At 39.2% G+C, this 26,859-nt stretch overlaps 1 protein-coding gene across 1 annotated transcript in view; it reads left to right on the top strand.

Moving 5' to 3' along the window:
• Positions 1 to 25,882, top strand: part of pde1ca (phosphodiesterase 1C, calmodulin-dependent a) — a 169,698-nt gene extending 143,816 nt beyond the window's left edge. The window contains exons 8-19 of the mRNA XM_078291305.1: positions 702 to 842; positions 2,192 to 2,292; positions 2,597 to 2,725; positions 3,545 to 3,646; positions 4,122 to 4,242; positions 9,104 to 9,185; positions 9,651 to 9,771; positions 11,972 to 12,147; positions 15,826 to 15,840; positions 15,931 to 16,146; positions 17,186 to 17,254; positions 25,722 to 25,882. Of these exons, the coding sequence (XP_078147431.1) occupies positions 702 to 842; positions 2,192 to 2,292; positions 2,597 to 2,725; positions 3,545 to 3,646; positions 4,122 to 4,242; positions 9,104 to 9,185; positions 9,651 to 9,771; positions 11,972 to 12,147; positions 15,826 to 15,840; positions 15,931 to 16,146; positions 17,186 to 17,254; positions 25,722 to 25,882 (1,434 nt within the window). The remainder of the gene's footprint in view (positions 1 to 701; positions 843 to 2,191; positions 2,293 to 2,596; positions 2,726 to 3,544; positions 3,647 to 4,121; positions 4,243 to 9,103; positions 9,186 to 9,650; positions 9,772 to 11,971; positions 12,148 to 15,825; positions 15,841 to 15,930; positions 16,147 to 17,185; positions 17,255 to 25,721) is intronic.
• The last annotated feature ends 977 nt before the right edge of the window (positions 25,883 to 26,859 follow it).

The raw sequence follows: 26,859 nt of genomic DNA, 5'->3' as shown, positions 1-26,859 counted from the left end.
TTAGGGATGGAGAGTCGACTCCAAAAGAGTCGATTCTCGATTCCATCACATTGATTTCTGAGAGTCGATTCTACTAATAAACGGAATCGGAGTCGACTCCTGATTCTGGAATCGTAGAAACTGTTTCATTTAAATTAATTTGTAATGAATTCATTCTGATTTGGGCCTATCTATACTAATCTGTGTTTGAATGCCTTGGTCTGATCCATTTCACAACAAGTGGGGAGGGGGGAGGGAGAAATTCAAGGCTCATTGGTTGAATACCAACCGGCATAAAACTTCAATTTTTGTGTTGATTTTCATTTGGAATCGGAATTGATTTAGAATCGATTCCATCAATTCCATTACAAGGAGTCGGAGTCGGAATCGACTCCAAAAAATGTTGAATCATCCATCCCTATGTGAACTTACTTTTTACCTAAGTGTGTCCTTGCTTTATTCTTCACCAGACCATGAAAGTCTGTTTGCAAAAGACATTAGACTCAAGGGTAAAAAAGAAAAGAAAAGAAAACTTGAAAAAGGCAAGCCAAGGCATTCTTCTTTTGTGTGCAAAAATTTTAAAAAGTTGAAAAATAAAGGCTTTCCTAACTTTTGCACGCAAAAGAAGAGTGCCTTGACTCCAATGACCACCCAAAAAAATCTTAACACTGCAATGCAGGCATTTGTCATGGTGTTTCTGTGCTGTGCTCCCTTTCTCCCAGATCCCTATCTCTGCCCTTGTGTCGTTTGTGGAGGCCTTGGAGGTGGGTTACAGCAAACACAAGAACCCCTACCACAACCTGATGCATGCCGCCGATGTCACACAGACCGTCCACTACCTGCTCCTCAAGACTGGTGTGGTGGTAAGTCTCGTTTTTGCTTCATGCTTATGGAAAATGCACACAGAAAAAACATTCACATTAATTCATAAATGCATTGAACTGATAATATCAGAAAGATATTTAGGCCCCAATTTCATAAAATGATGCAGGTAGGAGTTATGGATGACTACAGACGTTGTCTCAACTTTCATTTTGGCGCTATGTTTACAAGGGTTTTCAATGTTGGTGCAGGCAATCATATCAACATCTGTTCAAATCTATTGGCTCTATATGGCTCACCATACAGCAGGACAGAAGAACCACACTAGTACAGTAAATAACTAGGCTTTTGTTGAATTGATTATGAATTCTATTCAAAGGATTAAAGCAGACAAAAGGGTTTGGCTGTAAGTTCCCACATGTATCTGTGCAGATGGAGCTAATGCAGAAGTTCCACTTTCTAAAGTATTAAACTGCTGCTGCTCTGCTGCTCTTTGCCCTCGGTCTGCAGTGTGCAAATGCTCTGGCCCGTAAATGGTATAGCAGCTGGATTTTATTGGTCCGACAGCCGCATGGATCTTCATAGCTGTCTGGCTGTTGGATCACTGCCGGAAGAGATAGCTTGTTTTAGCTCTTAACAGCGCTCTCATTCCACAGCAGTCGGTAAAGATGTCACCGTGTTTTATGAAGCGCCGTAATTATTAACCGTTATCAACACTGGCCGAAGCACATGTGCCTGTTAGAGCCGAAACAAGCTTTAGCCATAAAAACTAGACAGAACGAAGGCTTGCGTTCAATATAAATTGGAATTATGTCTAACAGGCTTGAGTACTAGAATGATCAAAACAAGGCCTGCTAAGATATGAAACCTCTGAAAGCAAGTTTGAGATTTCACTTTTCAAGTGTTACAAGAAACTGTACTGGTACTGCAGCTAGCAGATTCTTACCAGTCGCAAGCTGCCATCATGGTTTCTTCTGCAGAGCGGACATTTTGGAATAATTGACGCAGTCTGCTGGAGAAAATAATCCAATGTAGGTCTTGTAAAACACAATTTGTACTGGCTCTGTGAAAATGTCACCTTGTGGCTTCTCAAAAATAGCCACAAGTTATAGTTCTAAAGAACAGCTAACTTCCTTACACGCCAATACATTTGATCTTGCATGAAAAAAGGTGGGAAATGACTGGGCAGTGTGAACATGCCACTTTCTGTTACCCTGATAATGCATCAGCTGCAACCTCTGAATGCTGTTTGTCCACTTGAAAACACAGCAGTAAATTACCTCTTTCACCTCCTGTATTCTCTCCCTGCATCTCTCTGTTTTTCTTCATCTCTTTTTTGTCCTCTATCTCTTTCTCTCTCTTTCTCTTTCTCTCTCTTACACACATACAGCACTGGCTGAATGAGTTGGAGATCTTTGCCATGATCTTTGCGGCTGCCATCCACGACTATGAACACACAGGAACCACCAATAACTTCCATATTCAGACAAGGTAATGTCCTCCAACTAGCATAAAAGCAGACAGAATGACATGAAAATTGGCTGAGGGGAGTGAAAGCGCGACGGAGCCCTAGCCTTTACCCTCATGCATTCTAAGCAGAAGATTAAATGTCATCTTAACTCAAATGCCACAAGACAATGAGAAAAGTTGACCAAGGTTGAAATGAAAGCGCTCTCAAAACTTCCACGTCCTCCAAGTGTAACACGATGAAAAGAGTCACAGCTAAGTCAACGATTCTTCTTTGCATATGGAAACTCGCCATGTGGTATATTGTATGTTTGTTTGGGATTTGCAGGTCAGACACAGCCATCTTGTACAACGACCGAGCTGTCCTGGAGAACCACCATGTGAGCGCCGCCTACCGCCTCCTACAGGACGATGATGAAATGAACATCCTCTACAATCTATCCAAAGACGACTGGAGGTGAGAGGCTACCAGAGAACTTGAATGGATAGAATTGTCCTTCCACTGTTTGCCATGGTAATTTGGCTGAACAGATGTGTCTGTTGCACGAGTGCTTAGCAAATTGTCAAAACTCAGTGGAAAGCTGACGTTAGCGACGAGGTTAGCATAGCATTATCAAAGACCTGTGATTCTCTCGCTAGCTCCTCTCGTCAAACTCAGCATTAGCAAACCTAGCTGGTAAGCATCAACTTCAGCCCCTTAAATGATATAAACTAACATATCTAAGCTTACCTTTAGTGAAGAAGAAAAGTTAGCATTCGCTAACTTCAAACAGCTAACGAACATTGTCTGAAACAGATTAACTCAAATATAAACACTTCCTGCACAGATGTCAAAACTTTTGAGCTACTTAAAAAGACAGCAGCGGTTTGTAAAAGAGTGGCATGAGTGGCAACTCCATTCAGCTGCAAAGTCAGTTTTCCTCTGCTTTAGTCCTTGCTGTAAAACCTCTGGCCTCAGCGACTTGCCATAAGTCGGTTTGTGTTTATACGGAAGCAAGCCGATGTTCACATAAAAATGGCCGCCACTCCGACCATCCAGGAACATTGATTTGAATGGGAAAGACCGTTCTACCCATTCAAGCTCTGTGGAGGATGCATTTTCCATATCCGTCCACTTGCAATGGAACAAAGATGAACTCAGTTAAGCTGTGTCTGGAAAACCTATCATGGTAATGGAAAAACAACATTTCCCTAAACTGACACTAAATTTCTGTTTTCTTTTGACCTGTCTCCGCTCTCCACCTTTTATCCCTCCACCACTTCCTCTCTCCTTCAGAGAATTGCGAGCGCTGGTGGTGGAGATGGTGTTGGCCACTGACATGTCCTGCCACTTCCAGCAGGTGAAAGCTATGAAGAACTTCCTGCAGCAACCTGAGGCGTGAGTACTGGTCTGTACTTTCAACATTAACCTGCTCCATGATGATTAAAGTCAGTATTCCTTTGTTCAATAACGCTGTGTGTAGAAGATCTGCCATATTTATATATTTTTTTCGGTTACTTGAATTGTAATTTAACATCTGTGGTATGTATTAAGTGTGAATGTCATGACCCAATACTTTTTCTAGATACCTGGTTTTCTCATAATAGCAATAAAAGCAATAATCTAGGCTAAGTACTCACATAGAAGTGTATTGGTATCGACCTTCTAAAACCCATATCGGTTGAACTCTACAGCCCACAATATTTTGTTGAATTAGGTCCATGACAGAAGACTCAGTAGTATGGATGGATGGCCCATATCTATACAGAAAGGAAATAATAAACTCGTGAAGCACTTCTCTTGAACTGTATTAGACAAACTACAGTTTTGGATGGATGAATGATTTCCAGGCCTCTCTGCGTCCTGTCTCCAGGATAGACAAGCCCAAAGCTTTATCTCTGCTGCTGCACACTGCGGACATCAGCCACCCAGCCAAACACTGGGACCTCCACCACCGCTGGACCACCTCCCTCCTGGAGGAGTTCTTCAGACAGGTAGACAAACTTCATATTCAATCAGGCCCGCATTATAATGCCATGGGCCTCGGGGCTACAGCTGTTTCCAGGCCCCCACCCCGACCCAAGGCCCCATCACAACTCAATAACAATAGGCCAATATCAACTCAACTGTAAAGTATCTAGATTACTTACAATAATGCATCCACACAATCATTGACTGAATGCTGGACTTGTATCACACAATGTCAGCAAAACCCACCACATCATTTCATTGTAAGTTTACAGTAGGCCTGTAGTTAAGAATACTTGTCATACAAAAGGCACAGGCTGTGACAAAATCAAAGATCTTTAAAAAAAAAAAGATAGAATACTGCAATGGCAAAATGTGTCGATATATATTTCTCATAACCAATGTGCATCTGACTTGCTCACAAACGCTCTCTCCATCTCTCTCTTCCTCACTCTCTCTTACACACACACACACACGTGCACACCATGCTTGGGCCAATATTTTGTGAATATCGCAATATTTCCTGCGATATTGAATGTACACACCCCCCCCCCCCCCCCAAATGTTCACCATGTGTTGCTTAGATCACAATTGCACAAGATTTTAAAAACTAAAAACCTATAATCTAGTAAAAAAACAATAGTAATCACACCTGAAGTGAAAAATGTGTCTTTTTAATTCAAGTGGGTTCCCTCAGCCCATTTTTCTGGAAATAGCAGGAATGAGCAAATTATACCACATGGCCATTACATTGTTTCCTCCAATGTTTGAATAGTAAGATCAAATTTCTAGGCTGTTAATTATAGCCTAGAAATTTGATGTAATTTGAAAGAAATAAAATAAAATACCCCCCCCAAAAAAAAAAACACCCAAAGACCCAATTCAACTTCTATGGTTGATCCACACAAGCATGTTATAGCGATGGGCCTAAGAGCTTTCATGCTCAATGACTAGCGTTCTCATTCTCACCAAATAACCGGCAGACACAACAGAATATGCATCCCTTTGAAGGTGAGTATAGTAACCAGTCGCGAGTCACAGCTTTGCCACTGACACGTTTTTGGGTAAACAAGCTTCTCTTTCGGTACTTGTATTGTTGCTCTGATGCTGAAAAGTCAGTATTCCAATGCTGACACTGTAACCCTTTTATAACCCAAAAGTCCTGTACATCCTCTGTGATTTTTCCCCAGCATCCCAGTTCTGTGCTGGTGTATGCAAGGGCTGGGGCTGATGGGTCTGGAACTGAAACTGATAGCGAGTCTGGAGCAAAGGGCAGGTGGGGTTGGGGCTGGAGCCGGGGCAGAGAATGGAACTGATGGGTGTCAGGCAGGGAACAGCTCCGGTTACAGGCGGGATTAGACTGAGGCTTAATATGAGGGGTTAGGGTTAGGATGATAAATGTATAATCCAACAATTTAATCCTAATCTTGTTGATTCCTCATTCCTAAATCCATTTACTACTACTCCACAGCAATCCTATTATTCTGCTACTCAGATCTCAGCCCTGAAAACTAGTAGTGAGTTAACAAAAACACTTTGGTGAGAGAGAATTTGTTATGGTTATGGGGCAGAAAGTAACTTACAAGGAAAACCAATGTACCTGCAAAGAAGTTGTTATTGTATTTATGTCACAAGTGCATATTATGATATGATAGTATATGATATGATATTATATTATATTGTAGAACAAGGATGCTAGGAGGAGGTGGTCACCCCATTCAAACAGTGAGACTATGCCCTAACAGAGATTCAACAGTGGGATATCTGTCTGTTACCAAGGCTTAATAAATTCCCTGCTCAGTTCTGAGAAAATGAAATTAAAGTGTGTGGGTGCTGGTCTTCCTAGAAGTAAAGCCTTGATTTGTGTGATTTATAGACGAGCAGCTGTAAGTTTCTAATCATTGGCTTTTCTAGGTGGCGGTCGACTAATCATAGTAATAGAAATGTCAGGCACAATAAATGACTGTGTGCAACTAATCATCTTTTAACTTTAAACATTCTGGATTCAAATGGGCCTGCAATGCTGCTTAACTTCTGGGTGACCATAATCTGGAAGAGAGAGGAAAAGTGTAGTCCTAAACAGCATTGCCTGAAGTTCCTCTAAGTTAGTTATGAGCACTTTTGTGTCCGGTTCAGTTGCTCAGAAGCTGTGCAGTTAACCAGTCTCCTCAGGGCTGATCTGAATAATCCAGGGTGATATAAATCCTCCACCTCCATCCATGCAATTTGGCAGTTCAGACGGTCAACAAAGTGGAATTAGAGAACGGGTGGAGGTGTTCTAAATTGGAACAGGCCTCAATAGCAGCTGGTCCTATCAAAATGCAGTCAGTTATTTGGTGTGTTGTCAGCTTGCCATCACACAGCACAGCTAATAGCTCTGACCTTGTGACCCGGGCTGCCCAGTAGAAGGCATGTTTGTTGGCAGACTTCCCTGCATGAAAGTTGTCTGTTGTCAAATGATCAGCTGATGTTCTGCATCAGTATTAGTTTAGGAAAGCCCTCAGGAGGTCTAAGCAGAAAGGCCTTAACAGTCTGGCCCCAAAGGCTTCTTAAAACACATTTTTGAAACAGGTTTTTCTATAATTTGTTTTGACCTATTTTATTATTCCGTAAACCTGTTTTAACTCATGTCTGGTGTCTTGTTAGCTTTTATTTACTTAATTATTTTGTGCCGGTTACTCCCCCTAACCGGCACTAATAACTTAAACTCTTGACTATGTTGCACATGGATTTTACATACCTCTGGACTATATCCTTGGACTTATCCAAATTTGCATTTATTATTTGCATTTATTTGCACTGTCTCTTATTTTATATTTATGTACATTTATGTATTTTTTTTGTTTTATTACCTCTTTTTTTATTACCTTTCTTGTACTTGACTTTGTTCTGCATTTCTGGCATTGCTGCTGTGGCACCCGAATTTCTCCCAGGGGATCAATAAAGTGCAATCATATCTTATTTTATCTTACACAGCACACAGGGCATCAGTCAGGATGCTGCTATTCTTTCTTATACCTGATTGAAAATAGAGGGAGGGAAATATGTAAATTGTCAGTGCATGTGATTTATCAACATAAAAGGCTCGTAATTATCTTCTGATTGAGCACACAATTTAAGGACTAGGAAAAGCACATCTTAAAACACGTTATTTAATAATTAGGAAATGCACGTCTTTAGAACACACTGTTTAACAACTAGGAAAAGAGAATATAAAAAAATATATATAGAAAGGCATGGCTGCGATGGTAGTAGCTTGGTGGATGCATCATCAAAGAATGTCACGGAAATAGTCTGAACTACTAAAGCAGTAGTCTGAGGTTTATAGATAGATAGATAGATAGATAGATAGATAGATAGATAGATAGATAGATGTACTTTATTAATGGGTTTATTAATGGGTGTCACCCAGCAACAACAAAACAATAACAAATACAAACAATCCCACACAGCAGGAAAAAGAAGGCAACAGGTATATAAAAAACATACATAAAAGTCACTATCTAATTATCATCCATTGGATGCAAACAGGCTACAACCATATCCTCCTCCTTTAGATCTTCCAATCAGCTTCTGTCACCTTGCTGAAGGTCTGACATCCAAGACTTCCAATTCAGCTGCTAAACAGCGTTGCATTCATGTGCCATTTTGTCAGAAAATCAAACCCAGAAGACATGCAATAAACAAACATGGATGTCCTGCTGCTAAACAAGCTAATTTGATGAACTTCATTCAAACAAATGTTAGGTTAGTCTGGCTTAGTAATAAAGGTGCATGGGTTTTCTTACTGTTGACTGACACAAAACTTTGACACATTTTTTCACCTTGTTGAGAAGGTTAAAGCTCACCATTGCATCATAACTTGAAAACCCGACTTAATCCGATTTAATCACCCCACTCTCCAAGTAGGAAATTTGTTTTTCCGATATATTCGATAGCAAATGAATGCACAGTTAATCTAATGCCATTGACATGTAACCTAATTCATAGGTCCTTTGTTTAATGGCTTTCTTGGTCCTTATATTTGCGGGTTCACATTTCTAGTGATTTATCAGCTCTGTGCTCATTTGCCCAATCTTAGTAAATACCTTGCAGGACTAATTAAGCCCGCACTTACTACTGCACTGCATCTCAAGTTGCACCAATATTAGTCGATCTATGCTAGTAGAGCCATGTCAGTAGGCCCATTTTAATAGATGTATGTTAAAATGTATGCACTATGAAACCAAACCCCTTAATTTTATCCCTGAAATTAATGAATCCCTTAATTTCTCCATTACATAAACATGAATTATCCATTAAAAATAACATAGCTTTAAAAAAGTAAGGGTTAGTATCATGGATTTATAAGGGATTATTCAGTTGAGTTGATTCACAGAGACACTAGTAATTAAGGGATTTCCCATGCCCTTTGTACATGGTTTACAGGGTTATTAAGTGGAAATTAATGGAAAAGTTCCTGTCTCCCTGAATTTTTCATTAAATTAGAAAGTAAGGAGTCTAGATTAAGCAGGTGTTTAAGGAGGTTTCGATGGGTTCTCCTCCATTAATTACTCCCTTAATTCATCTTTAAGGGGATTTTGCATGAATTAATGGGTGAATTATTGTAAATGAATGAAAATATAAGGATATTTTAAGGGATTACTGGTTTGTAGAGATTAGTTATTCAATCTATGTTAGTATATCCAGGTCTTAGCATGTGCTTACAACATCCTGGATTCAAATCAGACCTTTGTCCCATCTTATTGTCTCTCCTGTCCTGTTCCTCTCCATTGTATGCTCCAAAACGATAAACACTACAAATAAATACCTGAAAGAAAAGCTACTAAGCGACTACTAAGGTTTGGCTGCGCTGACAGAACCTTTCGATGTTGCATTTGTTTCCAGGGGGATAAAGAAGCAGACCTGGGCCTGCCTTTCTCTCCTCTCTGTGACCGCAAGTCCACCATGGTGGCCCAGTCCCAGATAGGTAAGCTACACAAATATTACTAATGCTGGTCAGTATGGGATTTACTAGCCTTTAACTTAAGTTTTAAAACAGTCTAGAGTTGAACTTGCACCGGTCAGACTTCTAGTCAGTTTAGCCTACAATGAGCCCATCAAAACTGCTTCTGTCAGATCAAAACCACCAAAAGAAAGAATAGAATTCTTATTTCTGATGATTTTGCTGAGAACATTAAGGTCCGTTCACATTTGCACTTCTGCAAAGAAAATTGGAATGATGGAAGTTGATCTTGGGACAGCAACAAAACACTTATTTGACTGAGATTGTTTCAGAGAAGTTTCAGAGAAGACTGTATTGCTTCGCTCTCGTCTCAGATCATTTACCGACGCCAGCTGAAGACACATTTCCTGTTATTAATCAGGACAGCCAGTAGGTAGAAAATGATTGTTAATCTCTTGATAGCAGAGGCATGGCTCCTGTTTCCTGCAGGGTTCATAGACTTCATCGTGGAGCCGACCTTCACCGTGCTGACGGACATGACAGAGAAGATTGTGACGCCGCTCATTGATGAGGCATCACGCTCCGGACTGGCGGGCTTCAGACGCTCCAGGTGACACGAAGTTGACCTTTTCGCACACACACACACACTGCTGCTAATCCTCCTATCATTGTGTGTGTTGATGCCAGTGCCGATGATAAGTGATTGGATAATACTGAGATTATCCTCGGACACAAAGAGGCAGAAATCCCTCTTCGAGGCTTAGCTTAACCGTGTGTAACTATCAGGATTCAGACATCATACCAGTCCTCTCATAGCTAGTCAAGCTTATACCGTTACACTTCCTCTTCTCCCTAAGCTTTGACTTTTAGTAAGTTTATTCATTTGCAAATATAACATTTATGAAAGATGAGAAAAAATAGATTGTGCAATTGAGAAAATACAGAACCCTGAAGGGCTTATAAAGATCCGGCCGCCAACCTGTCTACATATATCTCTATATCACTGTCAGGAGGATTAAGATAAGAAGATGAAAAACAGAAGACAAAACAGTCACTGTGTGTTCTAAGCAGTTTGTTGAAACACTAAGGTGTTTATGACTGAACTTTATATGTTTACGTATGCATGTATTTACTAGTATGTGCATATGTGCATGTATGTGTATTTTTGTGTCGACGCGTGTTCCTCTGTTCCTATGTCAGCCTCCTAGCGGTAATTCCAAATATATGGGACATATGGGAGGTTTTTGGTAGGCTCCGATATTTCACACTTGGCATCACAAATTAAGGAAGTGTGTCAACACAGAAGGCAGCAAATCCACCAATGCTGGTTTCCTCTGTTCCTCGAAGTCTTTCAGAAAGAGATCATAGTATAGGTTGATTGCTACTTTAATAACAATACTTTATGATAACAAGAAAGAGCATCACAACAATTGACCTTACAATCTCCAACTTGGATGTGGGCATTCCAGTGAGTTAAACACGTGAACGCTTCTATGTTGTAGCAACGAGATGTCCACTTCGTCCGATATTACGTGATTGCAGCAATGATACGCGTTTAGAACTGACACTGATAATTAACAGATATCAAATAACAGAATAAATACAGATACATTCATAGATGGATGCAAACACACTGACACATTCTGACTCAAGTTTCTACCTTTTCTGGCACAGATTAGGGTCACACTTTACTTGGATAGTCCAATGTTGATACTCAACTTCCTATCAAGTGACTATAATGTGTTGCTAAAAACTCTTCTGGGTTTCAAGTGATATTCATAATTGTGTGAAAAGTAGTCTATAGATATTCAATGTCTGGGCCAGGGTTAAACTTGGTTTAGGCTAAGGTTAGGGTTACATAGTCTGTAGAGATGCACCAAATAGGCAAGCGACACTATGCTGAACATCTAGTTTTTGTCAACGGATAATTGGTTAAGTATCAACATTTGGACTATGCAAATAAAGTGTTAGATTAGAAGCACATATTGAGCATTCATCTGTTCCACAGTAAATAGAACCTCCCTAAATAATGATTGAATTGTCATGTGATTCATTCTGACTCTGTCTAGACTTAATACTAAAGGTAATTGATTCTGACTGTGCCTCAGTTTAGACTCAAGATTAACTGTGGTTGATTCTGACTGCACATCAGTTTAGACTAAAGACTAAAGGTGATTAATTCTGACTGCACATCAGTTTAGACTCAAGACTAAAGGTAATTGATTCTGACTGCACATCAGTTTAGACTCAAGACTAAAGGTGATTCATTCTGACTGTCTCTCAGTCTAGACTTCAGACTAAAGGTAATTGATTCTGACTGTGCCTCAGTTTAGATCCAATCTAGAGGTGATTGATTCTGACAGTCCCCAGTCTAGATTCAAGACTAGTTTTACCATCAGAGGTCCTAGATTGTGGAATGACCTGCTTGAGGAACTCAAGCTGAATCAGTATCATCTTTTTAATCTCTTCTTAAGACTAATTTCCATAGACTTGTTTTTAACTTAATCATTTATCTCAATGTCTTTTACTTTTTATTCGTTCATATCCTTTTTATTTCTTGTTGTCCCTTGTTTTTATTCCATATATTGCACTATTCATGGGCACATTTCCTAGAAGAGCAGAGGAAAAAAATACACATGCCAATATTAAGCAGGTACCGGACAGAATGCAAAGCACAGAAGAAAAGTAGATCGTTTTCAGCTTGAAACATCACTTGTATAGGTGTTAATAAAGTCATATATCTTGTGTGTCGCTGAATGTGTGCTCATTTGCATATGTGCATGTGTGTTTGTGTGTACGTTGTCCACTAGTCTGAACAGCATTAGCGGCAGCGATGGAAAGCGTTCCAGTATAAAGAGTACTGGATCGGACAGCAGTGGGACCCTCAACTGTTCCCTGACCACAGTGGACTTCAGAAGCTTCAAGACTACGTGGAACCAAGAAGTTCATCACAACAGAGAGAAGTGGAAGGCTCAGGCAGCCCAAGGTATACTGACCTATTACTATGCTCCACCTTACTGGAGCCTTTCCAAACTTTTTTACAGGTAATTTGATGGTCTTTTTCACTCTTGATACATTATGTAATGAGAGAGGCAGCCCTATGTAGCATGTTAGCTAGGCTGAAGATGATGACACCATCTTGCATGTTACTAGCTCCACTCCACTTACTAGATTACAGTCTGCCTTTGATTCTGTCCAGATATCTCTCATTAATCTCAAACTTGTTTTAAATTATAACGGTAACACTTTACAATAAGGGTACATTAATTAAGGGTTAGTTAATGCTTAATAAGCATTAACTAACCCTTAATTAACAGTTAACTAATGTGTCTGGTAATCATTTACTAACGGTGTTCATGTTAACTAAGGTATTAATTTATACATTATTTAATAGTCATCTTTATAAACTATTAAATAATGTATAAATTAATACCTTAGTTAACATGAACACCATTAGTAAATTACACATTAGTTAACTGTTAATTAAGGGTTAGTTAATGCTTATTAAGCATTAACTAACCCTTAACTTAGTGTACCCTTATTGTAAAGTGTTACCATTATAACAAGACAAAATATATGTTACTGACAATGACCCGAACTGCAAATACTGCTAATCTTAGCATCCATACACTTAATGGTACCCAAATTGGACTTACAAACATACAAATGTAAACTCTTTTAAAAGGACTGGAATTTGGCTAGATAGCAAATTGTCTTTCAAGACCCAGGTTGAACACCTTGCTCAAAAACTGAAAATTAGATTTTTGTATCAAAACAAAACATATTTCTCTTTTGAAAACAGGAAAATCATTGTAGAATCCACCGTCATGTCAGTATTTGCTTATGATGACATTCTGTACTTGCATTCTACCCATTTTACCATTTATTATCATCAGTTTTATCACAGGAGATACATTTCACACTGTGCATTGTATGAAAAAGTAGCATGGTCCTCTCTAACAAAAAGAAGGGAATTTCACTGTACTGTATTTATCTATAAGGCTCCACTGTTGAAACTACCCCACAATCTCTCATCACTACTTGCTTTTAAATCCAGTAACTATGGTACCAGGTCACAGGACTGGCTAGTCTTAGATACTCCAAGCACAAATACTAAACTTGGCAAGAATGGTTTCCAGTACTACAGACCTTATAAATGGAATGAATTACAAAGGACATTGAAATCTCAATTTCTAGTCCCCCTGAGTGATTTTAAAGCTTTAATTTCTGATATTTTCTATTACGCTTGTGACCGTTTCTTATGGTTTGTCTCTGTATGTTGACAGACTGTTGACAGTAACGTGTGACTGAATTGTCTGTCATTTTTTAACAGTTTTTGTTGTTCTTAGATTGCAGTATACTTTGGTTATGATACCATTACATAGCTACCTCTCCTGACATCCTGTCACGAAGCCAAGAAAGACCCTCTGCCATTAGACTCAACTTGGAGCTGAGTATAGTGGGTCCGGGAGGGGCGCCCTCAGAGCAAAACAACCAACCAAAACAATTGTGTTGTTGTAATTCCTTGCCCAGCCACAAGAGACCTGTTCTCAGGGGCTTTAAGTTTCGATTTGTCACTTTGTGTGGAGAAGATTTTCCACCAGTGTCCATACACCAGAATTTAATTTGAGAAAAAGGATGAACGTACAGCATCTCAATTAGAGGAGGTGGGATGCTCTTTTCTGCTGCTGCCCCACATTGTGCCTTAGGGCAGTGGTTCTCAAACCTTTTCTGTCATGCCCCCCTTTGGAGGAAGAAAAATCTTCATGCCCCCCGCCCCAACAAAATGGTGACAAAATGGGCCAAGTTTAACTTTAAATAACATCAAAAATTAAATAACATCAAGATCATGAATATTCCTTTCACCTTTCTTTCAGTAATTTATGTTGTGCAAATAAAAAAAGCAACTTCCACTTCAACTTTATCAAACCACTTTTTGTGACATTTGTCACTAGACAAGCTCCATCAGTCTGTGTGCGTTTTCAAAAATAGAGAAAAATAAAATAAAATTTGCACTTTGCTAGAACGATAACAATAAAGTTCAATCTGTGCAAAAAAAAAAAGAACAAATGCAGATATTTGGCAAGAAAGATGAGCAAGTCAATTTGTGAGAGCTCAAGTCTTATCACTGCATTAGTGGCTGCAATGAGCCTGTTTTGCACTGCTAACCTAACCCTTGGTTTTTGGTTGATTACCGTCGCACTTTGTCTTGTTTGTCTCGGAAGCATCACCTGTTTTTCTTTTCGTCCCTGTCAAATATCTCTCCATTCTGTAAACCTACAGACTCTCTGTCTGAATGAACACCATTGCTAACGTGAAAGCACGGTTTGTTTATTGTTCCGCCGTGAAAAAGATTCCGATGTCAAAACATTAGTTCCGCACTACATTTTCCCCCCTGGTCACGCGCGCCCCCCCTGTCATGCCTCTGTGCCCTCCAGGGGGGGGCGCACCACACGCTTTGAGAAACGCTGCCTTAGGGTAAGATGACTGGATTTTTACATAAAACATCCAAGAAGGCAATTTGCTCCCTGCTAAAAGAACAGGTGAACATGATTGACTCCAAACGGGTATTTAAATAAGTGACAAATTCCTGTAGTTGTTCTTCTGAACCAGACCATATCAGAAGGACATCATCACTATATTTTCCCCAATGCTTAATGTACTGCACAAAACAGTGCAGTACCATCCTTCTTCAAATTCCCCATGAATAAATTTGCCAATTGGGAGCCATTGCTGACCTCATGACTGTGCCTTGACCCCTGTAGTTGCAAAAAGTAGCTGGATTCAAACATTAAATTGTTTTTCTTCAAGACTAAATCCGCTAGAGTTAATGTAGCCTCTGTTGATGTGAAACAGTCCTCTCTTCCATCTCAATGTTTCTTCAGGGCTGCAAGGTCTAAATCATACGTTATATTGGTGTAAAGACATATCAAGTGTCACCAGTAGGTCTGTCTCATTTATCGGAGTTAGTAGTCTTATTTGCTGTAGTGACATCTGATGTATCATTCAAAAAAGATGGGAGGGTTTTAACCATTGACAACTGAGACAAAATGTCTTGTCTATATTGAGAGATGTGTTGCACCACCACAGCTGCCTTTCTCTGGATTTTGATCACCAAATCATCTCTAGACAGTAAGGATTTCGGTGTCTTATTTTCATCTTTGGTGAGGTTAGGGTGTATTTTGTAACCTCTTGGATTATTTTGTTGTTCTTTAAAAAGTTTTGTCCATATCTCTTTCTACCAGTCTACAAAGGGTGTAGACCAGAATTTCCATTCAAGTTCTGTGTTGTAGACTTGTTTGCCAGGTTGTCATGATTTTAAAGTTCTCCTCACCACATTAAATAATTCTACAGTTTTTGGGACTGATGATCTATGACTATTTGACCTCTTTGGATCTCTGTTGGTTGCCTCATGTTGCTCACATTATATAACTGACATAAAAGTGGTGATGGTCACAGCTCTTTTAAAGGATAAGTTGATGATGTTGGTGATTTTGGACCAATATATAATTTGTCTCTTACATACCTGTAGTACTTCGACCCATAGAGAATATTGGCTCCCAAGCCTTTTGCTGCTAACAATCAGCCCAAACAGGGTATGTCTTTATTTGCATATGTGCATGTCTGTGTGTTTGTGACTGATGTGTATGTGTTCTCCCGCCAGACCTGGAGGAGAACGGCATGAAAGAGACAGAGGAGGCTAGCCAGGAGGAGAAGGAGAGGAAAGAGGAGAAAGGTTCAGGGATGACAGACGACAACGACAAAACAGGAGGGGAAGAGACGGCGCAGGACAAGAAGACAGATGGGGAGGAGGGAGAGGAGGAGGTGGAGGAAGGCAAGAAGGAGCAAGTAGAGGAGCAGCCCAAAGAGGAGGAAGGAGACAAGGATCCAGGAGGGGCTGCAGGCTCCATGTTGGAACCAGGCCCAAAGCACACAGACACCAAGGAGCCTGAGAACCACACAGACAAGCAGCAGGTTCAGAATGGTACGTAGCCTACCAACTATTCATTTAGTAGGCTGCTGTAGACACACATACAAAAACAATGACGTGGCTTTACTGAGGTACAAATCTTTCCAGCATTACACACGTCATGACCTTTATGCCATTTCACTTTTGAGAGAATCTATAACTTATCTGTTGCACATCCAGTGTAATGTCCCTGTGTTCATACTGCTTCTCTGGTGGTTTTATTGTTAATGAACGCCCTCAACTGGTGTGAAACGCACATGAAAAGGATATCAATAAACCAAGAAAAGGATTTTGTTCATAGTGGATTTTTTTTTTCTAAACCAGAATATATGCAATTCTAAAAACTATCACTATTCATTTTTTTAAAGGGGAAGGTTTACACTATATACATATATACCCACAGATATCGATAATAATGATATCAGTCAAGATGAGTGATGATAATAAAAAGAAGGGTAAACTATGACATGAAGTCGGTGATCACCGTAAGGAAAGCTACCACCAATATAAAGTCTTTGTCTTTATAAACTTTTGGAAAAGCATGTTTCTCCTTAAAGGTCCCTGTTGTCATATAACTGACATCAGTTTGATAGTAATTACCATGTTGTATATTCAGACTATAAAATGGTAAAGTGTGTTTAGGTGGGATTACCCTGCACGACAAGATAAACAGTATTCATATAGCAGACATGCCCAGGAAAGTCATTGAACGTTGAATGTGTTAATTTTGGTTTAAATTTGGTTGAGAACTAGAGACAAACATTGGTATCAGATATAGGGCCAGAACCAAGATGAAATAGACTCTTGGTATCAGAGAATTTCCTCAGTACAAAAATAAAACACTAAAAGTCAAGACACTTAAATACCACTTGAATATATGGGTTTATATCTACTGACCTCAAAGTAATGGTTTATATACATATCACATACTGAAGGATTTCCAATGCCAGGTAAGTGTTTTTTTTTTGTTTTTTTGTTTTTATTTGTGCTTCCTGCTTGGGTTTTGTTTTCTGGAGGTCCTGTTTTTGGTGACGTAGTTTTGTTTGACTCTCAGGAGAAGTTGCTGAGGAGTTAGACTCCCACATCACTGATGATGAGAGTGAGACTGAGACCTCATCTGAAGGTAAACCAGGATTCACTGTACTCTAACGCCACAGACTGGACAACTAGCACACATTTACATGGGAACTAATCAGTGGATCTCTTTTAAAAGAAATTTTTGGTGAATTTCAGACTATTTGCAAAATAAATTAAGTATTTGCACATTACAAGTAGATTTGGTGGCCACCTTTTTGGCAATGCTTGACAATACTATAGTGGTGCGTTTCATCTCTGGATAGTGCTAGAATCCACTGATAGACTCCTTTTCATCACCAAGGTTTTGAAAAGCAAAGCCACTATGAATCCTCCTGGCAATGTGTGCTAGTTCACTGTGTCTCGCACACAAAAACGCCTTTCATCAAGCAACCTTCACCTGCTCTCCTCCCTCACAAATCCTTTTACTCCTTCATCCCTCCCTCATCTCTCCTCTCTCTTGAGTCCCTCCCTCCTGTTGCCATGGTGACAGTGCTTCTCACAGCAGCTTCTGATCCTAAGAGATGACTTTTGTCATCCCTGTTTTGTCCCCTTACACCACGGGCTTTATCCCTCACAAGTCTATGTTTTCTGTCACAGTCAATCACGGCATTCTCAAAGAGCCCCACTCAGCCACACTGTGCCTATGAGCTTTGTGCCCTCGGCAACTCCATCAAGATTATCTCTATCCAGACCAATCACTGCTGCCAATAAGTGAAAATATAGAGGCCCAGACTCACTAAAGGTTTGCGCAGGGAAGAGCGTGCGCTATGTCAGCAAAAGGACCAAATCAGAATGCCAGGCTATTCACTCACAAAGAGTGTGCAAAGAGTGGAAAGCTTGACTAACTCTGCTGGCAAAAAAAAACAAAAAAAAAAAACAGCTTATTTGTGCCTGTCATGGTCATGCATATGCAAACTATGTGTAAATCTCATAATTTTGCCCACATAATATTTATTTGAAGCCAAGGCCAACTCCTCTTAATTGTTGCAGCACATATAAGATCCTTTGAAAGGAGGCATAAAGACTTTGTGCAAAGAGTTTGGCCATTCAGAAGGGCTGATATCATTGCTTCTTGTGTTTTACATAGGCTAGACATGGCCATCAAACAGACTGGGGGGGTCTGGCACTCTTTAGTTTCTAGATCAGATCAGAGAGCACTCCAATTATAAAGGGTCTTTAGGGGGCAAGGGTGCCAGCTTTGGTGGATTAGTCAATTGGTGATGAAGGGGCTATTTGAAGACTTCTTTGCACCACAACTTGATTTGCATGAAGTTCTTACAGAATTAGGTGAAAACTCTGCGCTCTTAGCTCGCAACGCAGTCTTAGTGAATCTGGAGTTGCTAACTTGTGATTGTTTCTGAGGACACAATCTCCCCCCCTGCTGTCATACCAGTAATTCTCCAATAATCTTCACTTTTCCCTCATGTAGCAAATCCCAAAGCAGCCTGCATGGATTTCTATTCACTGCCCTCATGGATCTGTTTTTACTTTCCCATCAAACTCAAGAGTGGCTGCGCCATAACAAGAACACTCTTCTTCCTTTCATAATAATTAGCTGGACTTGTGCTGCACTGGCTGTAAATATTCCTGTACGGATTTTCCGTCAGCATCAAAGATTGGATGAGCTCTCCTGGCTCTTTAGTGGCCTCTAAGGTTACTTCTCTGTATAAATGACAAATTTGGAAGACGTTTGTTCCAAAATGAGAAGTCCGCAATTTGAAAAAATCTTGATTCCTATTCTTAAAAATGCATTTCTGACAAGTAAAACTCATAAATCTCATGTTGTTGAGTCTGTTAGTTATCTAAACACATTTAATTTCCAACTAGATACATTTTGAGGATGCAATTATCTATATTTTGAAATATTGATTAACAAATGTTGGGGAGCAATTCCTTTTCCACAAAGCTTATACAGCATTTTAGAATAAAATTTTCATATTTGCACTAATAAGAGCAAGAGAATGGTAACGTGGCCAGTGCAGTACAGGTCAGCTTGTAGGTAGAGCGATGTATTTAGACAGTTTAAAGTGTGCCATATTCCCTCTTCTCCAACAGATTCAGAGGAGGACGAGGACCGAAGCGATCATGACAAGCCTCCTGTGTCCCTAACAGCAGCTGCTGCCTCCATGCCTGACACAGACTAACCTCTTCTTCATTTCCCTCAACAAACACTCCATTACATGAGGAGGCGCTTCTCTCTCTAGCTCTGCTCTTATTATTGGTCTAGATTGCCATCTGGTGGACACTTGGATTTCCATGTCATTTGGGTTCATCTCTCTCCCTTTATTCAGTGGAGTTGCACTGTGGTTTTTCCATTTTCCTTTTTTCTATTTTTGAATCATTGCCTAAAATGGATGTTTATGAATTCTTAATGCCATGGGTCCCCACTGTGACCACTTGTAAAGCACCCAAAACCTTTAAGCTGACGAATCAAGTCCATCCCTGAAGCCTGTGTGGTTGACCGATGTTATCATTGGGGTGCGTTTGATTTGCAGTCTCGTTCCTCTCTTAACTGCCACAACTTCTGCCATGTCCTGAGGTGGAAAGTGAAGCCCAGGACTAGTGCAGGTACCTGTCTGGTGGTCAGGGCAGGGCTCAGAGGCCCAGCCTGGTCCCTGAGAGCCTATGGGTGTCCCCACGTCCCCTAATTCCCCCCAGGTCAGGCTGGGTTATAATGCTGGCCCGCCCTTCTCAACCCAGAGGGGAGGTCTTCAGTCTGTGAGAGAGAAACCAAGTATTAAGACATGGACATAAGACAGACCCAGGTCTGGTATGTATGTGACAAGAATCATGTGCTGAGATCTAATGTAAACAACTTCTCATGAATGTAGAATTGATTTTTTTTTTTTCATTTTATTAGGATTATTTACTATCAAACATTTAATAACAACGTAGCTGTTTGTAAGGAAAGAATGAATGAATGAATGGATTACTGAATCAGTGAATGAGTTGCTACTTTTTCCAATTCTAAATATTGTCTATTGTATAGAATCTGTGTTGTATGATGGAAGATTGTTCAAGCTGTGTACCCTTTAAAATCACATTTCAGTTTGCAACAAAGTTGCACTGTTGCTCCAACGTACAGCACACATTTTTATGGTTTGAATTCAATCTAGAGCAGAGCTGCTTTGCCAATGGTTGACAAGGGCACAAAACCCGTGTTAGATATTGATATTTTTGGATTGAAGCTGTGACAGCGAATATTTTGTGCCAATATTAAACATCTTAAAATTTTCCAAGCTGAAAATGTCCAAGTATTCAGTGTTCCTCGCAGAGTTTTATTCTTGTGAGAGTGAAAAAGCCTCTGAAACTGCATTTAGACCATCATGGGACACTAAAACTCTCCACTGAAACCCAGACTAATGCAATTATTTTATTATTAGCAGCTCTTTAAAGCAATATGCCACTTAGTTTTAACATGGGGGTTATTCAACACTTGATTTTTCTGAAAACCAGAATATAAACTACGCACCAAGATTGGATGCAGCTGGACAAGTTGGTAGTGTTCAGATTTTTGCTTCCCATTTATTTGAATGAGGCCACGAAAATAGACTGAAAACATTTAACACGTTGGTGAACAGATTCAACAACAGATCTTGCTACTGTGATTTTCAATTGACTGTGGGTCCAACGTTTTAGAACATAATTTTGCCAAATAGCATTTTTATTGATAGAGGACAACGTAGCGGAGGGATACCATTTAGGAGAGATAGTTCCAGTTTGGGACCCAGATCTACTTTTATTTTTAAATACTAATTTTAGTGTAAAGCAAGAATAGAAATACAAAATGACGAAAGACCCAAGATTGCTTTATTGTCTTAAAAGTGTGATCTGTTGTTGAATCTGTTCGAACGTGTTAAATGTCAGTTTTCAGGCTATTTTCATGGCCTTGTTCAAATGAATGGGAAGTAAAAATCAGAACGCTACAAACTCGTCCAGCTGCATCTGATCTTGGTGAGTAGTTTATATTCTGGTTTTCATGCCAGTCAAGTGCCAAATAACCCCCATGTTAAAGGGATAGTTCAGTATTTTGAACCCTGGGCCCAAATAACATGTTTTCCGTCATGATCCCTATTAGTAGAAACCATAGCTTCGCTAGCCGCCTGCTTCGCCCGTCTAGCACCGGGCGGCCCCCTCCTACTCTACTGCAATAGAAACCTAGGGGCATACGCAACAGTCTTTGAAAACTATGATAAACGTTGTTTTGCTAAACACAATGCTCACAGTGTAATCATACTGGTGTCAGTAAGTTATCTTGAAAAAATTGTAAAAAACTGAGCTTTCTGCCAATAGTTATGTTCTATTTGGATAGGAACTACCTTCTAAGCCGGTGTAAGCGTCCATGAGAATACCGAACTATCCCTTTAAAACTACGTGGATTATTGCTTTAAATGAACAATTAAATTAATAAATAAAATGTATATAGAAAATCAAATTTCATTGCAGGTTTACATACTGTTTTTATACAGCTGTGGTCAAGGAATGAAACCCTTTTTGAAACCGTATTTGTACAAGTAAGAGAAGAGAATAGCAACATGAGACCGTTATAACCCTACTTGAAACCCAGTCTATTTACATACAGGGATAGAACATGATCAATACTTTATTTGAAATATTATTCATAAGGCAACATAAGAACTTTATTAGCACTTTGTGAGTGTGTTAAAATCATGATAATCAGAACTTGATGTTCTATTACTCAATTGGCAAAATCTGAATACTTTCTGGTGACACTGTATAGCGAAGAACAATCTCAGGACCTGATAATACTAGATTCATAATGTATTATACTGTATTTAATTTTCTGAAGTGATTATAATCCAAGAATAGTGCTTATACACTCACAATATGCTTATAATGTACTCATGATGCCTACCAACACATTTCAAGTAAAATAGTTACCAAAAAAATAATTTTGTTAATGTCCAGAACTCCAAAAGACTAGTTACTGTATTTATGGTTCTGATACTAATCAGATGTGTCCTATGTGTGTGTTAAAATCATCAATGTTAACAGAGGATTGGCTTGTGAATGCATTCATTAGCTTTGACTTTCCATTATTGTCTTGTTCTTTTTAAGTTGCTAGCAAATTGAACCTTTTGGTTGTTAAGATCAGTTGTATGTTTTTAATTTTTTTTCAGAAAATTGCATAAAATCTAAATTTTGAACTTGTTCAACTGCAGTCCGCCTGAAGGTACTTTGTCCACATTTGCCTGTCAGAATCTTTTAATTACTTTTCTTCCATTTCTTACTTACATAAAAAACAAAAAGGTTTTAATTGCTTCTGCATCTATGCCTCCATTTCATCTTTGCCTTGACTGTTTTAAAGAACTAGCTTAAGGTCAAACATAATGTACACAATTTTACTTAACAACTTAACAAAACCCTAACAACTGTCAGGTATGGAAACCTTGGAAAAAAATTCAGCACTGCAGTTGTGAATATTGTTTTGCTATTGTACTTACCAGCATGCTTGAACGGTATTTTTTTTTGTTTTTTGTTGTTGTCTGTTGATTTTCAAACATAATTTATACACACACCTGTAAAAGATGTAGAAGGTAAAGGCTGTTATAGAGGAAAAAAATATGAATCGATATAAGGAGTTCTTTAGTTCTTTGATCCAAAATGGCCTCCTGAGACACTGTGTAGAAATTTCCTGTGGCCTTGACCAGAGATAGAAAATGACAGACTTCAGAAACAAAATCTCAAGAGTAGATCTGTAGATGTTTCATATTCTGTTGTCCTGTTTTGCTCTGAAGAATTTAATGCCTTAAACTGTGTAGATAAATTACTTTCTCTGTCTGGATTTGTCTCTATCCTGCTAGCACACAAGCTTCCCTGACATCTAGCTTGATGCTAATTGGCTGATCAGTGTTTAGTGATTGTTGATCCTGTGTGACCAGTATCCCTTTTTATGATTTGGCGATGTCAATTGTTTTTGATTTGTATATGATAATGAGGGATAGGGTCTGCATTTTTGATGGTTTGTCTGTTTCAGACCATGCCACATTTATTTTGTTCTTCAAATTCAGCATTAACCTTGTACCCACCAGTCACAGTAGGCTACATAGACTCAAGGTGGACTTCACCTTTGGCAAACACACACATAAATCTTTAGTATGCGTAGATACCAGAGGTGTGAGCAAGTCAACTTTGCTCCCAAGTCAGTCTCAAGTCTTGAGGCACAAGTCTCAAGTCAAGTTACCAAGTCTAAATGTAGAACACCAAGTCAATTCCAAGTCATTAATTTTTTTTTTAACCTTTATTTATTCAGGGGAGTTTCACTGAGAGCAATGCTCTCTTTTTCAGGAACACCCAGATCACATTCACACCTGGAAGCTGACCAGTACAACCACAGTCTGATCTGCTGGCCACTGAGCAGCTCCACTGGAGCGGTTGGGGTTAAGGGCCTTGCTCAAGGGCACCTCAGTGGTGGTAATGAGGGAGGGGCAAGCGCTGCTTTTCACTTTTCCCCACCCAGATTTATCCTGCCGGTCCGGGGGATTGAACCGACGACCTTCCGGTCACAAGCTCGCTTCTCTAACCTTTAGGCCACCACTGCCTAATGTCAAGTCTCAAGTCTAAATGTAGAACAGCAAGTCAAGTCAGAACAAATCAAGAGTCCAGTATCTATTTAATATCTTATAGAAAACTAAATATCTATGACTTTTCAATGCAATATGGTTTTAATAGGATAAAAACTTGGTAAGAGCATCATGAGTTTGATTTCTAGAATCAGTTTCAACTTCAATAAATTTAATCATTCCATACAAATTCAGAAAACAGAATTTAAATTCAGTCGTCTGCTGGAACAAATCTCATCACTTTCAATCTAAGTCATTTACACAAACACAAGATCTCAAGTCAAGACTTTAGTCAAAGTCAAGTCCCAAGTCACCAGAACCCAGAAAAGTCAAGTCAAGTTTCAAGCAATTAAAACTGTGACTCAAGTCTGACTCGAGTCCAAGTCATGTGACTCGAGTCCCCACCTCTGGTAGATACAGATACAGTCATTTAAGCCCTATTCGCACAGTACTAATATTACCTATGGATGCCCAGTGATTGGTAATAGCTGTGAGATGGAGGCAGTTGTGGAATCCGTGGTCTTTAAATTTTCTGGTCCTTCTCCCTAGCCTCTCTCAATTGTTCTATTTGCCACAATTTATTAATATTTTTAACCGTTTTATTCACTGTCATTTTCATATTGTCATTCATGTGTTTTTTGTGTATCTCGTTTACTATGTAAAGCATTTTTTAGTATTTAGAAAAGCACAATACAAATAAAATGTATTATTATTATGATTATAGAGCAAGCTTTTGAATGCATTTTCAGTGCAAACGCCAAGTTTTACTTTGCTGAAGTGATGAGCTGTGAAATCTTGACTTTACTGGTAATTTAGTGTGATGGCATTTAACAAAACGCAGAGCTTGGGGGATTATTTGATGTCCCCAGACTCCCTACATAATACTAGTCCCATGCGAATAGGGCTATAGACTGCTTTTACACAGGGTTAGGGTTAGGGAACAGAAAAAACAAAAAAACACAAAAAGCCTAGTTTAGCCGGACCGCAAATGCAGCCTGTGGGGAACATTGTCTGTCAGGAACGGGAACATTTGACCCATGACTTTCCATGAGAAGATCCATGCTGCACCACACTGTGCTACACATTTTATGTTCCTGTAGTAATGCAGCCATAGACATGCACATACACAGACCATATGCATATGCTAAATATGTCCTGCTCTATCCTCTTAGTCTATACATCTTCCATCAGTGTTTTTCTTTGGGAATACCAGGCTGGTCTGAGGCCTGGACTAAGACTCATCAGACAACAGCACCACTTACTGGTGTCAACCTCCCATGTTCAAAATTCAGCCCCAGATCAAAGTTCAGTGTTCACCATATTCAGCGTCTTATTTTTGTTTCAAAGCCATATTTTTTTCTAGTTCTTGTCTCTTGAAGCCATAAAATGGCTTGATTTTATAGCAAGCCTGAACAGTATCTAAAGCTGAAGCACTGAATCCACAGTTTTGGTAAATTGTGAATTCAGTGAAATCACATTGGCATTATCACTTTTGTTTTTTTGTTTGTTTTTTTTTTTTAGATAAGATCATACACACACAAACATTCACACACCATGGGATAACTATGTTTGCCTGTGGTCATGTTGGTTCTGAAGCTCCGTTATTTATTGCACTGTTGTGACAATAAACCTGCACTCAAAGGGCTCAGATGACGGCTCCGTGTCTTTACTGGGATAATGTCAATTTAAAGTCTGTTTCTATAACTAACTGAAGTATATGGGGAACTAATATTGACAGTTTGAGATATGGGTTATAAACTGAAAGTGGTCAATGGTGCAATATCCAATTGTGAACCCAATTTTAAGCATTTAATAATAAACATAAAACATGTACAGCACCTTATTGACTAAATCTGAAACTAAACAAGGTCCAACAATAAAAGAATAGATTAAGATAAAAGACTGAAGTTGTTTCTCTGTCTCTTCCAGATTCTGAGGAGGGCTGTCATCTGATTCATTACTACAAGAGACCCAGCTACTGTGCCAACTCCTACCGGCTGCTGAGGTCAAAGGTCGCTGAGGTGCGGCCCATCGATGCCAGGGGAAAAGCCAGGAGGCTGCAGCACATCTCCTTACGTCGGGGAAAGTGACCTCATGTGACATCATAAGAGACCGACACAAACATAATAGACCTTTATTCACATGGCAGCCAAATTTGATTCATGGCATACGTTATGGCACCGAATTAGATAGAAATAAAGGAAAACCTGTCTTTGGACAAAACAAATTGAAATATATGCCAAAATTGTCCTTGGATATTGTTGAGAGATGAGATGAGCAGAGCTGGAGGTCCAAATCAAAAACTACAGCAACTGGATTGATATTGATCCATAACATTAGCTAATGTAGGCAGTCAGTAATGTAATGTCAATTTAGAATACCCACAAAGGCACCAAATTTGAAGATGCAGGGTTTGTGCCTGACAGCAAAAACAATGTACAGTAAAAAAAAAAAAAAAAGAAGTCAAATACAAAAATCATTACTTATATGCACACAGCACATGAATTAACTGGGAAACAGAAAAGGCAACCACATACAGCAACAGGTAGTAATTTAAAACAGAAAAAAATAAACATCATACATACATAAGAAATGTATAAGGATGGTCATGGAAAGCATGAGCAGTTAGTTTTAAGATGGGAAAATAGAGTAGATTTGACCTTAAAAACCTTAAAAATAAATGCTGATTTTTGGAACAGAAAAGAAAAGCTGATCTGAATGTCTAAACAATGCTTTAAATAATAGGGGTAATTGAAATGAATACTTAAAAATGAATGTTCTGCAGGATGTAAACTTTCACCACTGAAACTCAAGCATCACCTTGGTTTCAAAACAGATATAAAACAGATGTAACCACAACCAGTTGGCTACTGCCCAAAATTTTTATCCCAACTTGAACATACCAGAATAATTTGGGAAACAAAATTGAATAGAAGCACTGGGTCAATTTACATAATTTTCTGTTGCCAAATAGTCAAATATCACGTCATATATTATAAGCTATCACCTTAGTGCTCAGTGAGGCACAACATAATATTAATACACAGTAATATTGTGTGCTTACAAT

This window comes from Centroberyx gerrardi, chromosome 22 (genome assembly GCF_048128805.1).
Source record: "Centroberyx gerrardi isolate f3 chromosome 22, fCenGer3.hap1.cur.20231027, whole genome shotgun sequence".
NCBI lineage: Eukaryota > Metazoa > Chordata > Actinopteri > Beryciformes > Berycidae > Centroberyx > Centroberyx gerrardi.
The sequence above is the reverse complement of the archived record's forward strand: the minus strand, read 5'-3'. Positions and strand labels throughout refer to the sequence as shown.